Genomic DNA, 17863 nt, shown 5'->3' on the forward strand with positions numbered 1-17863 from the left:
TTAGGGTATAGTTCTCTATTCTGTCAGTTCACTAGATTTTGTAGGGAAGATGAAAAATATTCACTATTTGAACCAGAATCAGTGGGCCACTATTATTACTCCCATTACAAAGATGAGGAAACGGAGGATTCGAGAGTTCATGCAACCTGTTCCCACAGCTGATAAGAGGATAGTCAAGATTTGAATCTAGGTCTTTCTGGAGCCAGAGTTTAGTTCTAAAATGGGATACAAGTAGGAAATTGATAAGATTGGAAAAATAAAGTGGGGACATATTGGGCAGGGCCTTGAATGCCAAGATATGGGATTATCAGTCTTTCATCAAACCATCATTTATTGAATATCAGCAGCTGAGGTAAAAGATGCAAAGGTGAATAAAAGAAAAATAAACGAGTACCTGAGCCTGAGGCTCCCACTGTCTACCATACAAATGTGTAAAGAGTATAGCAAGTGCTATCACAACGGTATGAACAAAGTACTTATGACAGCAGCTTTGGACCTAATTTAGTAGGTAGCAGTCTAAGGAAGGTAAGATTAGTGCTGAGCTAGTGCTGAGTTTTCTAGACATCCTTTCACAATGCTAAGCCCTACAGCAACTTGTGTATATATATCAAGAAATCTGACAGGAGCTTTCTCCTATGCCTTGGAATCTAAGGGGTTCTCTGAAAATTGTTAAAGCACCAGTGGAGAGTTGGTATCCAGACAAGCATAATCAGGGTAAACTTTCTTAGAGGTAAAATACTTTGATATAATTCTTCGCTCATGGTATTTTAGTTCTGTGTTAAAATGTCTGCTGTGGAGGGAATCTGCACATCAGGAGGCCCAGCCACTGATCCCCACGGGACAAAGCCCTCCAAGTGTGTGCGCCAGAGAATAGAGGGCTCCTCCAGTCACTTGGTGACCTTCAGCGTGCTTCCTCTGGAAATTGGCCTCCACAACATCAACTTTTCACTGGAGACTTCATTTGGAAGAGAAATCTTAGTAAAAACATTACGAGTGGTGGTAAGAAAAACATGCTTTTTATGATTCTTTTAAAAAATGGTTTTTCATTCTGGAAAAAAGTTATCAACAACTTTTGCTTAAACAATTCTGAGAGTGAGAGAGAGAAACAATAACATAAATATAACAAAATGTTAAATGTGGAATCTGGATGGAGGTTATCCTAGATTTTTTGGGTACTATTCTTGTAATTTTTCTGTAAGTCTAAAATTATCCTTAAGAGTTTTAAATAATAACATTTGCTTATTGTAGAAAATATAGAATACTGAAAATCCATGGAGAAAAAATAAAAGTTATTAATAATTCCCACACTCAGAGATACCCAGTTTTAACAATTTGGTACATATCTTCCCAGGTTTTTTTTGTCCCAACACATTCAGAAAGTATGTCTTGAAATCAGTGTGCCAGACATTTTGCTAGATACTGGAGAAAAAGCAATAAATAAGACATGGCTCTTGAGTTTAAAGAACTTGGAGTCTAGAAAATTTTCCATTTTGTAAATAAATAAACAGGTCAAAAAAGGAAGACATCCATTATTTGTTAAATACTGTTTACCCACAGTCTGTTGAGTGTTTTCATGTTATCTTATTAAGATTCTTATATAATTATGATTTGTCAATTAAAAATATTACCTCCATAATATACTGAAATTAAAAAAAAGAAATATACCTTCAAGAAAATAAAGAATTCCTCAGAAAGAGAAATGAGGACATTATTCATTTAAAAACATATTAATTGAAAAAAGATAAGATTCCTGCCAAGGGTCATGTGGCTAGTTAATGACAGGCTGGGTCTTCCTGGCTCTTCCTTCTCTGAGTTCTGTTTTTAGCTCTGAAATTTACTTCAGTGAACATGTATTGACTTATTGTGTGCAAGGCATGTTCTTATGCATCCTTGCATCATGGTTCCACACACAGACTCTGGAGTGAGGCTTCCTGGCTTTGAAACCTGGCTCCACCACTTCCTACTAGTGTGACACTGGATAAGGTACTTGATCTCCATGTGTGTCAATTTCCTCATCTGTCAAATAGAAGTGATAATAGCACCTACCTCATAGAGGTTTTTTTAGAGGTTAAATGAGCTAATACATACAAAGCACTTAGATCAATTATCTGGCTTATAATAACTTCTATTTAAGTGTTTGCTGTGATCAATATGCAAATAGATGTAAAATCTTATTCATGCATGTGTGCATGTAAGTATTTATACACACTTTGCCTTTTCCAAAAAAAGAGATTTTTTAATTGGAAAAATGGTCCAGAAAAGTTGATCCAGGGAATGCAGGTCATATAAATTTAATTATATTCTCAACTGAATGTTTTCTGCCTTTATTTTAGCCAGAAGGTGTCAAAAGGGAAAGCTATTCTGGTGTTACCTTGGACCCTAAGGGTATTTATGGTAGGCAAAATGAGTTTTTATTTCATATGTTGTCTTTTGGCTCTAGAAATTAAAGTGTAATATCACTTAAAACACTATTTTTCAAAATGTTAATTGTCTAGAATCAGAAATATCCGCTTCTTAGATCACTGCCTTTCTTGGTAGGATTTGCTGTATCATAATCTGGATGACTGAGACTAAAGTAAAATAATTCCACTAATTTTAAATGCAAAGCATTGAAATAGTAATAATTGCATGACTTCCCTTATATATTAGTCATTTTCTATCCATCACAATAATATTTTATTATAGAACTATCAATCTAAAGAACACTTAAGAAAAAGTCATTTACATAACTTAACATGTATTATTTGAAAACACAATAATGCTGATTAATTGCTTAAACCCATTCCTCCTTACTCCTGCTTCCCCGCTTTTCTTTCAATTGAGATACTCTAAATCTTCTCAAAGCTAGAATTTTGCAAACATTTGAGCACTGAATCAAGGCCTAAATACATATGCATGTTTTTATGAAATTTAGAATGTGCTCAATTAATAATTCTTTTCTTTTCAACTAAAAAAGACAGACTGCAGTAGTTTTTATTAAATCCTTACAATTTATCTTGCCATTGTATCAAATCATTTTTGTTTTCTTTCAGTGATATAGCTGTGGGAAAAAACATTTACTTACAAATCAGGAGGACTATACTCAGAATGTTATTTCCTCTGAGAAGCAAAGAATTAATACCCTTTACATTTTAAATCAGCTGAGTATCATGAAATGAATAAGGATGACTTCAGTAGAGTAATAAAATGAAAAATCCGCCCTATATACATATAGCCACGTGCTAACTTATTTCTCTAATTTTACCTTCACACAGACCTCCTCCCAGTCTGCCCATTGTGAATAATCTATGCGTAGAGATGTTACAAGTTCTAGGGGTTTGGCTTCATGCAGTTACGTCAAGCCTCAGAGCCACTGTGTCCTTTGGCCTCTCTTCCTTTTCACCACTGATACTTCCTATACTGACATTATTGCAAACAGTTTTGCAAAGCAGCCTTGTCTTTCTCATCCTAGGTGTGAACATCAGGGCCACAAGATGGGAGTGATTTTTTATCTGGGAATAAATCTTTCTGGAGAAATTTTGGTTTAAAAAAATCTATACTCCTTCCCAGTCTTATCATATGACTTTTTTCCTTATCATCTTAGACAACTTATATTTAGGCAGCTTTCTTGCTTTCTAGAGAGCTAAAGAGGAAAAAGATGACCATCAGTCCTGTCTAGGTTATTTCTGAGATTTTATTAGAGACTTACAATATATGTATATTGAAATTATTATACTAGTATGATACTTTACAGAATTCAGTTTCTTAAAAGGCTAAGATGTATTTGGAAAAGTAAGTGGACAATAATGTTAAAGGAAGTCTGAAAAGAAAATATTAGTGAGGGAGAATGAGGTATCAGAACCAATTATAAAGTAATAGTAGTGAAAATTGTGTGATATCAGCTTAAAAAGAGACTAAATACAGAGACTCAATACTCAAAACTAGCTCTAGTTTTTAGTTTCTACTTTCTTTCTCTGACAAGCCCTTTTCTCCCAACTCTTTTCATATCTCAAATGCAGAGAGTTAAGCTCCCTCACATCCTGGCAAGATCATCCTCGTTGGTCTGGGCAGGCCTCTCGCATGTTTTATTTTTTCCTTCATCCATGATCCCACTCCCATTTCCCTCCCTTCAAATGCACACCTCAAATGTGTTTGATACATGTCCTTGAATAGGGAGGCAATATTGTTTTGTGTGCATATCTTTTTAACATATATAAAACATGTTGTGTTATAGATCCTATCTTATTTCTTAAGACTTTAAACTCAATACTCAATTTAAAAGAAATATCTCTATTGCTATATGTACATTTAATTCATTTCTTCTGACACAGAATTTCAGAGTATGTTGCCCCATAATTTTACTTACCCCTCTCCTAGTGATGGATTTTCCACTACCATAAAAAACACTGCAGTGAATATCCTTATAAATTTCTCTTGAAAAATATGTATTTATCTGGAATGAATATATATATATCTCCAGGAGTGGGACTGCTGGGTCAAAGGACATACACATATTTCATGTTATTTACTTCTGCAATATTGCTCTTCAGAATGACTATACTCCCACCAGCAGTTCATGAGGGTTCTCATCTCTCCACATCCTCACCAACACTTGGTGTTAATTCTGTGTCTAAAATGTGGCATTTTTGATGGGTATAAAGTGATATCTTATTATTGTTTTAATTTGGGTTCTTCTGGTTACTAGTGATTTTAAACATTTCTTCATATACTAGTTGGCTATTTGGACTTCCCATCTGTCAATTGCCTAATCATATCTCTTGCACTTTTTTCTCTTTTCCATTTGAGGTTTCTTGTTTATTTCTTCTTGATTTTGCCTCTGATGTACTTCTTTGAGCAACAATAAACCTTTGAGCCAAATCCATCATAATTTTATCTTATAAACATGCTCGTTCAACCACAATGCAAGCCTATAAATGTCTTCATTGAGTTTTATTTTTATATTATAACCTCAGCATTTACTAAGGGTTAATGAAGAAAGAATTTTCACAAGGAATGTTTCTGCATCTGCGGCAAAGCCATGTGGCTTGTCCACTAAATTGCAAAATGTCACTCATTTTTAAAGCATCTTCTATGTGCCAGAGACTGTGCCAAGTACCACATCTTGTATAAGAGATGATTCCTGCCCTCAGAGCTTCCTTAGCAGGACAATGGGAGGTGGAGTCTCTTGGTAGTGACTACTGTGGGCTCTGCAGTAAAACTTCCTGAGTTCAGATTGCAGTTCCATTTGTACTAGTTCTTTCTAAGCCTCAACTTCATCTATAAAATTAAAATAATAAAAATAGACCTTGAATAAAGGGTTGTTGTGACAATCCAAATGCATTTAAAGAGCTTAGTAAAGTGCTTGATGCTGTATCAGTAGAATGATAAATGTTATCATTTTTATGACATAAACCAGTGCTTTCAATAGAAAAATTCTCTGATACCAGTATGCCAAAAACTCAATTATTGTACACCTAGGGAAAAAAATATCCTAAATTAAACTGAGAGGAAAAAGTGGAAAGAATTTCAGGTCATGATTCCCAGTGGAGCTAATGTTCATATATCCTTGACAAGAAATTACATGTTGGTTATTTTTAGATTTCAGTTCTAGGAACAATTTTCTTGTTTTGGAAAAAATGGCATTCTACCTTTTACTGCTGAGTAAGATTTATATAACCTATTTATTTCATCTTTTATAATGACCAGTAAGCTTATAGCCAAATTTAATACTTTATTTAAAGAAACTATACAAGCCCAAGGTTTGATAAAACTCCTCAGTGACTTCTTTCTTGTAAAATTTTAATAGTGTTATTATAAAAAGCATCTTTTATTCTGAAAAAAATTTTGGAGGTATATGTACTTTAAATAATCTGAAAATAGCCTTCTAGGAACTCTGTGTAAATGTACATTTTTTAAATTACAGGTGTCATCAGCAGACGAAAGGAGTTCCCATACAGGATACCATTAGATATGGTCCCCAAAACAAAAGTCAAAAGGATTTTGAGTGTAAAAGGTAAATTAACAAATGCCATTTTTATTTCCTATTTCACTTTTTCTTCAAACAAAAGTCAAATATCCTCATGATTACTCTGTTTCTCCACTTCCTTGCTCAGTAGCATACAAACCCACCTCTGGGAGTACCCTACCCCCACCCACCACCACCTTGAAACATTTGATCACTTTTCCAACTGTCTTCCCCCACTGGCGTGATTTAAATGGAGATTCCTTTTCCCATGATGGAGGATGGGGGCTGTCATTGGCCCAAAGACTTCTCTAAAACGGGAGTGCAGCTGCTTTTAGACTTAAAAAACTTTCCATGGTCCAGTCCTGCTCCAGAGAAGACTATACGACCTGTAAGTGGCCCCAAGAGAACAGCTCTGCTCTGCTGAAGTACCGGTCCCAGAAGGGTTTTCTAAGTCCATTTATGCTGCTGAAATAAAATACCCGAGACTGGGTAATTTATAAAGATCAGAAATTTATTTCTCACAGTTCTGGAGGCTGGGAAGTCTAAGAACAAGGCACCAGCCGATTCAGTGTCCGGCAAGGGCTCCCTCTGCCTCCAAGACGGCCCCTTGTTGCTGCATCCTCAAGTGGTAGATGGCAGAAGCCAAAGGAGCAAAAAGGGATGGACAGCTCCTTCACTCCTCTTTTATAAGGTCATTAAACCCATTCATGAAGGCCGAGCCCACATGACCTAACTGATTCTCAAAAAGCCTCACCCTCTAATACCATTGCTTTGGTGATTAGGTTTCAATATATGAATCTTGGAGGGACGTATACATTCAAACTATAGCAGAGATTCTCTCCCTTCCATTACATTTGCAGAAGTGACTTGTTTGGTAGGTTTTGCCTGCTCTCCAGCCTTTATAATTTAATAACATGTCATTCAAAATGATAGACTGTCCTGATTACGTTTTATCTCAGATAAAATCTTGGAATCACAGCATGTTAGTACTGGAAAGGAACTTTTTGACCATGTGCAACCCTTTTGTTGGATATGAAAAAAAGGGCTTGCCCAAGATTACATGGTGAGTTACAGACAGAGTAGTCACAGCACTTGCTGTTTGGGCTCTTTGCCTTGCTTCCTGGGAAGGGATGGTTAACATGGTTTACAATGTCTAAGGCTATCAGGTTGAATGACAACTAATTTGCCATGTTCTCTGCCAGTAACCTGTCCATCATATTACATTATCTCCCACCATATTTTAGTGATATTTTTAAATCTTCTTTTTTGTTGTTATTGTTTCTTTTCAATTCATATTCCTAACCAGATCTTTTCTTCTCACCCTATTTCTGAGAAGCAAGTCAACTGCCTAGATAAAAAGGGAAGAATAGAGAAGGTTACTCTTCCCTCTTTAGAATATACTGTTAGAAGTTGATAGAAAATGGTTGTGTCTACTTTGATTTCTTTTTTGTTTCAGGACTACTTATCGGTGAGGTCCTGTCTGCAGTTCTAAGTCAGGAAGGCATCGATATCCTAACCCACCTCCCAAAGGGGAGTGCAGAGGCAGAGCTGATGAGCATTGTCCCAATATTCTATGTTTACCACTACCTGGAAGCAGGAAATCATTGGAACATTTTTCATCCGAACTCATTAACTAAAAAACAGAACCTGAAGAAAAAATTAAAAGAAGGTAAAAAAAAAAAGCTATTTCACATAAAAATCTAGTGATTTTTGAACTAATATTTTAATTAAACTAATATTTAAGTTATGAATTATATAAAGGTTAATTGTAAAAACATTTTAGTCAAAAAAAAATCATGAGGAGGACTCTACCATATAAATAAATACTATTTCTGTAGCATTTTGGCTTAACGTGCCAAAATGCCTGGATGAGAGACAAGACACCTGCCTTCCAAGTTCTACAGAATACTTCCTTCCTCTTTGAATGAGATCAGAATGTTCTGCTTGATAATTCCCTATTCAAGCAATTCATATACTTCCTTTGAGAAGTCAGTGTTGGCCACCGAACACATGCTTGCTGCCCAACACCAAAGGAAGTTTACCATTCCCAGGGGCTGGTAAAGGGCTCTTTGAGTAGAAATGGGGTCACTGAAGCACTGTGTTCTTTTCCTGGTGCCTCTTAGGAATGGTGAGCGTCATGTCCTACAGAAATGCTGACTTTTCTTACAGTGTGTGGAAGGGTGGAAGTGCTAGCACTTGGTAAGTAGAAGGTTTTGACTTGTGTTTTCATACAGTAGTTGATTCATTAACGAAAGAGTAACAGCCGTAATGGAAACTCCATTCCTTCCATTGCTTAGGCCGAAAGCCTCGTCATCCTTCACTCCCCTCTCTTTCTACAATCCACATCTGATCCAGCAGAAATGTTTGGCTGTGGCTTCAAAATATATCCTGAATTTGACTGCTTCTCACCAACTCCACCACACCATGCTGGGCCAAGCCACTTTCATTGCTCATCTGGCGTCTTGCACTAGCCTCTAGTATTCCTGCCTCAGCCCTTGCTCCTCTTCAGTCTGTACTCAGCACAGCAGCAGCTGGAGTGAACCTGTTCAAGCACATTAGGTCGTGCCACTCAAAATCCTTCCCATCTTATCCGGAGTAAAAACCAAACTTTTTATTGTGATCTACAAAGCTCTGCGCCCCCCTCTGGTCTCCCACCTTATCTCCTACCCACTGCTTCCCTCCACTTCAGGGCCTTTGCACTGACTGTTCCCTCTGTCTGGAGTGCTCCTCCCTCGGTTTAACCATGGCTGGTGGCCTTATTTCCCTCAGGTCTTTACCAAAGTCACCTTCTCAGTAAGAACTGTGCTATATCATGATATCTAAAATCACAACCCATCCCAATACCTCATTTCCTTCCCCCCATGTTCTGTTTCTCCTTAGCATGTATTACTAACATCTTTACTTATTCCACTTATTGCCCGTCTTCCTCACTAGGATATAAGCTCCACGTAAGCAGTTCTGAGTATTCCTAGCATCTGGTACCTAGCCGGCACATAGTAGGTTCTCAATATTTATTCAGTGAAACAATTTCCATAATTCTAGTGATTTGAGGGAAACACAGTCTGAACTGATTAAAATTCCTTATAGTAGTCTATTTTCAAAAAATATTATCATGCTTTGAAAAAATATTTAATAAAAATACAATGTGCCAGGTGTTTTGTAGGTTCTATATGAAACACATTTAAGAAATTTACAACCTAGAATAATTTACTTTTAGATTTTGCCATTTAAATAAGAGTCCCCAGAATTTCATCTTCAGTGCTCTTACTTTCTGTAATTTGTCCTTGTACAATCTCATTTTTGCTCATGACTTGTAATCAATATCTCAAGGCCTAACAACTTCTTTCCTAAGTTCCAGATCCACATTTCTAGGTGACTGGAAGCCAAAGGCCCTTCAAACATAATTGCTGCCAAATTCATTCTCTTCTTTCTCAAACACATTTCTCTATTCTCATGATCAGTACGCAGCAATACCCTACACTTTGCCCCGCATTGATCACGTCAGAATCATCGCTAGGTTTTTGACTCTTCCCTCTCCTTTTGGCTGTATCTCCAACAATTACCAAGTGCCACAGATTGTACCTTAGAATTGGGTCTGACCAAGTGTGGGTGGTGCATTCAAAAAGACTCCCAGACCCTGGAGCATGCAAAGCAGAGGAGAAGCCCCAGCATTCAGGAGTGGATGTGGGTGTCAATGAAAACTGGGAAACTGCCACAACAGGACCTGGAAAATAGATGCCTGGAGAACAAAAGTCCCCATGGGGAGGTGCAACAACCTCTCAGTAAACACCCAGAGCCTTCTAGAGCCTGGGGCAAGGCTGACTGGATGATGTTCATCCAGAAACATAGGAACACTTGAGTACTGTTCTAGACCCAACTCCACAAGTTCCTTGAAAGAAATAATATACATAGAAGAAAGTATCTGGCACTGAATACCCTCAAACATTTCTTTTGAGAAATACAGAGACAATACAGAAAAAGTACAAATATCGCTCATATTAACAAAACCCAAAATTAATTACTGTGAATATTTTCATATTAGCATAGTCTTCCCTTTTAAAAAGAAAACATTACAGATATAGTTCAAGCTTTTCCTTTTAACACAAGTTTCCATCTTATTCTCATCTACTTCCCCCCAAGGACATTAACTAGCATGAGTTTGTGTATCTTTCCAGACCATTTCTAATCCTTTATATACATATATATGAATTTATATAGGGTCCCTTTTGTGTTTTTAAATGATCATAACTAGTACTATACTTATCATTCTGCAACTTGCCTTTTCCTTCAATAGTTAGTTTTGTAGGTCTAGCAATATAGGTAAATCTAGCTCATCCCTTTTCATTGCCATGCAGTATTTCTCTTTGCAAATATATCATGTATCATATATTCTTTATCCATTCTCATTTTGATGGACAGTCATTTCCAATTTTTACTATAATGAACAATACAGCAATGAACATCTTCATATGTCTCTTTGTGTACATGTGTGACAGTTTCTCTATCCCAAGAGATGGAATTGGTGCAACATAAGGCATGTACATTTTCAGTTTTGCAAGATTTTGCCAGATTTCTCTTCAAAATAACTTTAAAAATTCTTTTCTACTATTTTAGTCCTAGACCTTATTTTAAAACTTGAAGAGCTAAACTAGAGTATGTGAAGAACTTTTACAGGTAGTCTAGGATCTAGAACAAAAACAGGTCAAATAGCCTGCTCTTTCTCCTTTCCTCCAAGCCTCTCTTAAATTTTAAATTTCAAGCCAGTCTACAAGAGACAGGTCAATGAGAAGAGGAGAACACAAAAAGCTAAAGCAAGATGTATTTGCTTCGATACTAGAGAAGAGCTGTATAGACACTCACTCCTTGAGGACTCTGGGGCTGGGGCACCTAAGAGTACCAAAGAGAATGAGAGATAAGAGCTTACAACTGATGAATACTTATTGTAAGCCAGAACTATTTTAAGTGTATCCATACATTTAATCCTTATAATTAATTCCAGGAGGTGAGTGACCTTTTCCCATGTATTGCCATTGCCTTTTTTCAGAGATGAAACTGAAGCACAGAGATGGTACATAATTGGCCAAGTGGCTAATAGTCAGCCTCGCAGTCTGACTACACTCATAGGCCTCCCTAACCTGCCAACAGAAAAGAGACTTCCAAAGGCCAAAATCCCAAGAAAGCCCAATATAACATTCAGGCCAATCCTTGAAAATGTGAGTGCCCTTGAACATGACCAATCCATGGAAGCATTCCTGCTCCTTGGGAGCATCATGGGAGATTAAAGGAAGAGGAGATCTCAATTCTTTCCCCTGAAAGTCAGCAGGATAGAAAATGAACTTTTGATGTCTCCAGAGGAAGAATTAGGAAAAGGCACCTAGTTGTGGAGAGGCAAGTTCCAATTTATATCAAAAAAATATTTTTTAAAATAATTAAGGCTGTTAGAGCAAAGATCAAAACAACCTAAATGTCTATAGATAGGGAAATGACTAACATAGTTTTGGTGCATCTGTACCAAATGTACAGATTACCAAATGTAATTTAATGTATAAAATCATTTGTAAAAAATATGAGGAAACTTTATATATTAATATAGATCTCCAAGGTATATTATTAAATAAAAAAAAGCCAAGTACAGAATAATGTAAACAATATTCTACTATTTGTGTATGGTTGGGAAAGGTAGACAGGAAGACTATATTCTTGTATTTATTATTTGGAAGAATGCATGAGAAACAACAATAGCCTTCTATGGGGGATGGAGCAGGAGGGAGACTTTCTTATATATCCTTTTATGCTTTTGGACCTTTGAATTACCTGAGGGTTTTACCTCTTGAAAAAAATTGCTTAAAATACATTTTAAAAATGAAAATGAACACAAAGATAGAACAAATTTTATGTGAGAGGAAGTGGGGGATGGGGAGTCGAGTGGTCTGAATCTCAGGATTGGGGCTCTTGGGCAGCTGAGAAATTGAAGAGGCGTCATAGAGGGTATGAATTCCATCCTCTCTGATGCTCTTTGATGGATATTAGTAGAGACTGAAATTACTTTTTGACTAAGTAATCATGATCATTAAAGCTTCCTTGTGAGGTAGTGAGTTCTGTGTCAATGGCATCATTCAAAAGGGAAAAAGATAAACGCTCCAGAGAATGTAGGGAAGGGGAATTCAGGCCACAGATAGGAACTTACATTCCATGGCATGTACAAATTTCACAATCTAGAATTTTAATATTTTACTCTTTCATGTCTGTTGTTCATGAGGCAGTGCCTTGACTCAAAGCTATTTATTTCACCTCTGTTATCTTTAGCTTTAGGGAGTTTTTTTTTTTTATCATCAGGAATCAATTTTTAGCTTGTGTACTAGCTAACAATGTTGTAATCACAGAAGACGTGCTGTTCACATTTGTTGACTGAATGCTTTGGAGAGCTTCCAAAATCTTCCCTTCCCTTGTAAAATAGTGACTTACTTTGGAATTGCATATTTAAAATGTTACTTTTTTTTAAAGAATAAAATTGTATAAACTAAAACACCTTATAAACCAAAAGCCAAAAGGGATTCAATGTTCTAAATATTTATTTATTTTCTTTTGTCTTAAAGGTTAACAGCTTTTGCTTTAAGAGTACTTGGACAAGTAAATAGATATGTAGAACAGAACCAAAATTCAATTTGTAATTCTTTATTGTGGCTGGTTGAGAATTGTCAATTAGAAAATGGAGCTTTCAAGGAAAATTCCCAGTATCAACCAATAAAATTACAGGTAAGGAAACCAGATGTACAAATTAGCAGTAGTTTCACTGACAATTTTGAGTTTCATTCTCATCCTTTTATGGGAGGCTGAAAAAGAAGAAAGGAAAAAAGTATATATAATCCTGCAAGAAACTCCTTTTGTGAACAAGCAAAGAATACAAAAGGTCTTCCCACACTATCTGAAGTGACAAGATCTTCAGAAAGTTCACTAGAGGTCAGATAAGTGATATCTTAGACATCTTGCATGACAGACATTCATTGTTCACAGGGCATAAATTCCAGAGATCTCACAATGAGTAAAATATACTAATTTGTCTGCCTACCCTCGATATGAATCTGTACCTGAAGTTCAGAGCCTTCTTACAGGTCAAGGTTGCAAGGTGTTGTCATGAAAGATGGGACCCTATTTATATCCTGTTAGTGAGAAAGATGGGGGCCAATTTATTAAAAAGTACAACAAAGTGATTTTGAGATTAGAATCTACATACAAGCTTGAATTAAAAAGTACAAACGGTCCTCAATATTATGATGGTGTGAAAGAAACATGCATTCAGTAGAAATTGTACTTCTAGTACTCATATAACCGTTCTGTTTTTCACTTTCAGTACAGTATTTAACAAATTACATGATATATTCAGTATTTTATTATAAAATAGGCTTTGAATTAGATGATTTTGCCCAACTGTAGGCTAATGTAAGTGTTCTGAGCATGTTTAAATAGGCTAGACTAAGCTATGATATTAGCTAGGTTAGGTGTATTAAACACATTTTCAATTTAGAATATTTTAAATTTATGATGAGTTTATCAGGACATAACCCCATCATAAGTTGAGGAGCATCTGTAATTATAATATCACTCCAAGATATCTCTATATCATCTATTCCTTAGAATGTTTCTTTAAAATTCAACAGAATCTCTTTTTTTTCTGGCTGCCCCAATCCAATCCCTTTCTTACCAGTCATGAGTGACCTCCATGGCTGACATTGGCTCTCATAGTGGTCCTCAGTTGTAACAATAGCAGATTAGAACTCCCACAAGAAATGGGGCAATGGACATCATCTAGGTGCTATTTGAAGAGTAAAATACTACAACTCTTTTTTCTTAAGATACTCATCCATCCGTCCATCTATCTGCATTCATTGAATAACCACTCACTGAGTATCTCAATACATACAAGGGACTATTTTGGGCATGGTGGGGCAGAAGGGGTGGAAAGGTTGGACCCCAGATAGTATTCCTGCCACAAAGGAGCTCATACACTGGTAAAGAAGGTGGGGTATAAATGCTAGTATAAATACTAGCAACTCTAATCAATGTATATGTCTGTACGTGCATTTATTTATTCAATAAATATCTGTTGAATGCATACTAAGTGCTAGATGGCAAGGACACAACAGTGAACAAAACAGGTGTGGTCACTGAGGCCATACAGCTTACAATCCAGCAGAAATGTCAGCTATTAAGTAATTTCAAGTGTGTGATACATGTTAAGAAAAGGGAAATAGAGTTTCATTGAAAGCTGAGGATCTAACCTAGATAGGGGGAGTTGAAAAAAATGAGTTAACCAGGCTCCTAGGAGACAGGTAGGAGGGAGGGAAGCAGAAAGAGCATTTCACGTAGAGGCAACAGCATGCCTGGCACTTTTTTTAAGAATTAATATTCTTTTTTTATTGAAAATAAGGTGTAAAACATGATACCTTGCTGTATGTATACATTGTGGAATGGCTAAATCAAGCTAATTAACATGTATTACCTCACATATTTCTCATTTTTCGTGGTAAGAACATTTAAAATTTACTCTCTTAGCAATTTTCAAGTTTATAATACATTGTTATTAACAATGTATTGTTATTGTTGTACAATATATCTCTGGGACTTATTCTTCTCCCCAATCACCACCACCCATAGCCCCTGGTAACCACCATTCTATTTTTGCTTCTAGGAGTTCGGCTTTTTTAGATTTCACATGTAAGCAAGATTATAGAGTATTTGTCTCTTTGTGATTGGTTTGTTTCACTCAGTATAATGTCCTTTAAGTTCATCCATGTTGTCACAAATGACAGGAATTCCTTCTTTTTTAAGACTGAAGAGCACTCCGTTGTGTGTATGGTTGGCTCTCCATATCTGTGGGTTCTGCATCCTCAGATTTGATCAACCTCAGATCAAAAATATTCAGGAAAAAAACAATAAAAAATAAAAATGCAACAATTAAAAAACACAAATTAAAAACCAATATAATATAACAACAATTTATAGACCATTTACATTGTATTAGGTATTGTAAGTAATCTAGAGATACAGGAGGATGTGTGTTGGTTATATGCAAATACTATGCCATTTTTATAAAGAACTTGAGCACTCATGAATTTTGATATCTGTAGGGGTCTTGGAACCAATCCCCAGCAGATACCAAGAGACAAGTATATACCACATTTTCTTTATCCATTCATCTGTTGATGGACATTTAGGTTGATTCCAAATCTTGGCTATTGTGAATAATGCTTCACTGAACATTGAACATTGGACATTAAATATTGCAGTGCTTCAACATGCTGATTTCATTTCCTGTGGATATATACCCAGAAGTAGAATTTCTGGATCATATGGTAGTTCTATTTTTGATATTTTGAGGAACCTCCATACTAGTTTCCATAATGGCTCTGCTAATTTACATTCCCACCATCAGTGTACAGGGGGGGTTCCCTTTTCTCCATATCCTTGCCATCTGGTCTTTTGGTTAATAGCCATCGTAACAGGTGTAAGGTGATATCTCCTTGTGGTTTTCATTTGCATTTTCATGATGATTAATGATGTTCAGTGTTTTATCATATCCCTGTTTTGCCCGGCCTTTTGAATTGGAGAGAGAGAGGGTGGTTCATCAAAGAACTGGGACCCCAAGAGCTAGGGGAAGAGTGGCATGAAATAAAACTGGAGAAGTAAACAGACTTCACTGAAGGTCTTCTAAGCATTGCGCTGGAATATCCCTACACTAAGAGGAAAAATTATGGGAGAACAGAGACCAATTAGTGCTTCATAGAGGAGGTGGCATTTTAACAGGGTCTTGAAGGAGGGAAAGAATTTGAATGTGGTGAAAAAGTATGAAGTGGTGCTCGGGGAGGGGAAGGGGAGACAGGTAGGAGAAGGCATTCAAGTAAGAAAGACCCAGAGCTTACTGAGAAGTGGTAAGCAGCCTAGCTGGACTGCATGAAGGGAAAGAGTGGGAGATAAGGCTCAAAACAGAGATCAGAACCAGGTCATTTTACTTTAAAGACACCATTTCACTCTCATTTTAAAACATTGCTTATTTTTTAGGGCACCTTGCCTGTTGAAACCCAAGAGAACACCTTATATCTTACAGCCTTTACTGTGATTGGAATTAGAAAGGCTTTTGATATATGCCCCCTGGTGGTAAGTGAGCGTTTTCTTTCTCTAACACCCATCATGTATTTCTATAACACAGTACTGGAGGGGCCACCTATCAGAACACACTTAGTTTCAAAAGCTGCCTTTCCTTCTTTTCACATTACTTGAAAATAACTTTAACTCCAGAATCAAAGGATTTCAGAACTACGATAGATATTAAAGATCACTTAGTCTAACCTGCTCATTGACATTTTAGAGAGCTGAGGCCTGTAAGTACGGTGAATTCAATTGCCCAGTGTCACGGGCTACTGAATTGTAGAGCTGAGTCTGGAACCGGTAACTGGGACTGTGATGGGAGAATGACCCAGTGTCTCCAGCTTCCCTCTCTTATCTCTGCTAGATCCTACTATACGTATGTTACTGTTATCCTGTAGTTGAGGGACGCTGCTTCTTTAGCTTGTTCTGCTTCATTTGCTCAGAAGCTGAGGGGAGAAAAGAGAGGATCCACCTAAGTGAATCAACATAGAAGATCCCAAAGGTTAATGGCAATGATACCCTGGTCTGGGAAGAGATGGAGCCCCGAGCTGAGGTTAAATACTCCTGCCTACAAGTCGGAAGTCAATTAGACATGTCCTTCAAACCAGGATACAGAATCAAGATGGAAAAATCCCAGGGGATTTGCAGGAACCACAAAACAAAACCATTTCCTTTTAGTTTGTTTCAAAAGCATTGGTATTTACACTTAACAAGACAAAATAATCAGTGACAACCAGTTCCCAGAGGCCTAGAGGACCAGTTGGCACTTAGTGGCCACGTGAGTGAGAGACACAGGCAGAACTGGGAGATTAGGAGCCAGGCTGGATGTTAGCAGCCTTGCATCAGGCTTTCTCCTAACCCACTTATCCAAAAATAACTATTCTGATAGTGTCAGGACAAAGCAATTGGGACTATTTTTCAGGAATTCTTAGGATCAAAAACTACTTTGGCAGTATTCTTTTCCTGCTATTTATGGTGCTATTTTTTAAGTGTATCTCCTTTTGAATTGGAGAGCCTGTCTCAGCCATGCTGAGAGGGAATGATGAAAGTTCCGTCCATGCTCGGTGCTGCTGCTTCCTGGAGACTAAGTGTGATGTTGCAATCAGAAACTAAAGGGACAAAACTTCTGAAGGGGAAGTGAGAATTTGGAGGCAAAAGCTTAACCCAGTTTGAACAATGTCATTGTCCCTTCTGAGATTATGCTTTGTTCCTTCTCTCAGAAGGATTTGTTTCACTGAGACACCATCTATTTCCATTAGGTTGGTCCTCTTTCCACCCCTCATCTTGCCTGCCCCAGGATGGTGTGACCTGAGGGTAGTTCATATCAGTTCATAGGATGCTTGACAAAGAAACTTAGGTATCTTCTGCTCTTGTTTTCAGAAAATCAGCACAGCTATAACTAAAGCTGAAAACTTTCTGCTTGAAAATACCCTCCCAGCCCGGAGCACCTTTACACTGGCCATTGCTGCTTATGCACTTTCCCTGGGAGATAAAACTCACCCCCAGTTTCGTTTAATTCTTTCAACCCTGAAGAGGGAAGCTTTGGCTAAAGGTATGATCTGTTCCATACATTTGTTCAGCAAGCATTTACTAAGTCTGCTAATTCTGGGAAGTGGGTGGTGGCATGCAAAGTTTAGTAGGACACATTGCTGCCCTCAAGGAACAAACCATCACAATACAATGTAATAAGTGCTGTTATTCATTCATTAAACAAATATTTATTCATTCCTTTACTCCGTAAATATGAATTGAGTATCCACTGGATACCTCCTT

At 37.0% G+C, this 17863-nt stretch overlaps 1 protein-coding gene across 9 annotated transcripts in view; it reads left to right on the forward strand.

The window, feature by feature from the left end:
• C5 (complement C5) overlaps positions 1–17863 on the forward strand; it is a 109591-nt gene that overhangs the window by 42351 nt on the left and 49377 nt on the right. For 7 of the 9 annotated variants that reach the window (XM_045563051.1, XM_045563049.1, XM_045563053.1 and 4 more), the window contains exons 21-28: positions 772–999; positions 2334–2394; positions 5903–5992; positions 7401–7613; positions 8068–8143; positions 12541–12700; positions 16004–16099; positions 17471–17642. In XM_045563051.1, coding sequence (XP_045419007.1) covers positions 772–999; positions 2334–2394; positions 5903–5992; positions 7401–7613; positions 8068–8143; positions 12541–12700; positions 16004–16099; positions 17471–17642 — 1096 coding nt within the window. Of the gene's footprint in view, positions 1–771; positions 1000–1913; positions 1984–2333; positions 2395–5902; positions 5993–7400; positions 7614–8067; positions 8144–12540; positions 12701–16003; positions 16100–17470; positions 17643–17863 lie in introns of those variants that run through there. The other 2 variants (XM_045563058.1, XM_045563057.1) reach the window with 2 other exon arrangements.

This window comes from Lemur catta, chromosome 10, assembly GCF_020740605.2.
Source record: "Lemur catta isolate mLemCat1 chromosome 10, mLemCat1.pri, whole genome shotgun sequence".
Taxonomy (NCBI): domain Eukaryota; kingdom Metazoa; phylum Chordata; class Mammalia; order Primates; family Lemuridae; genus Lemur; species Lemur catta.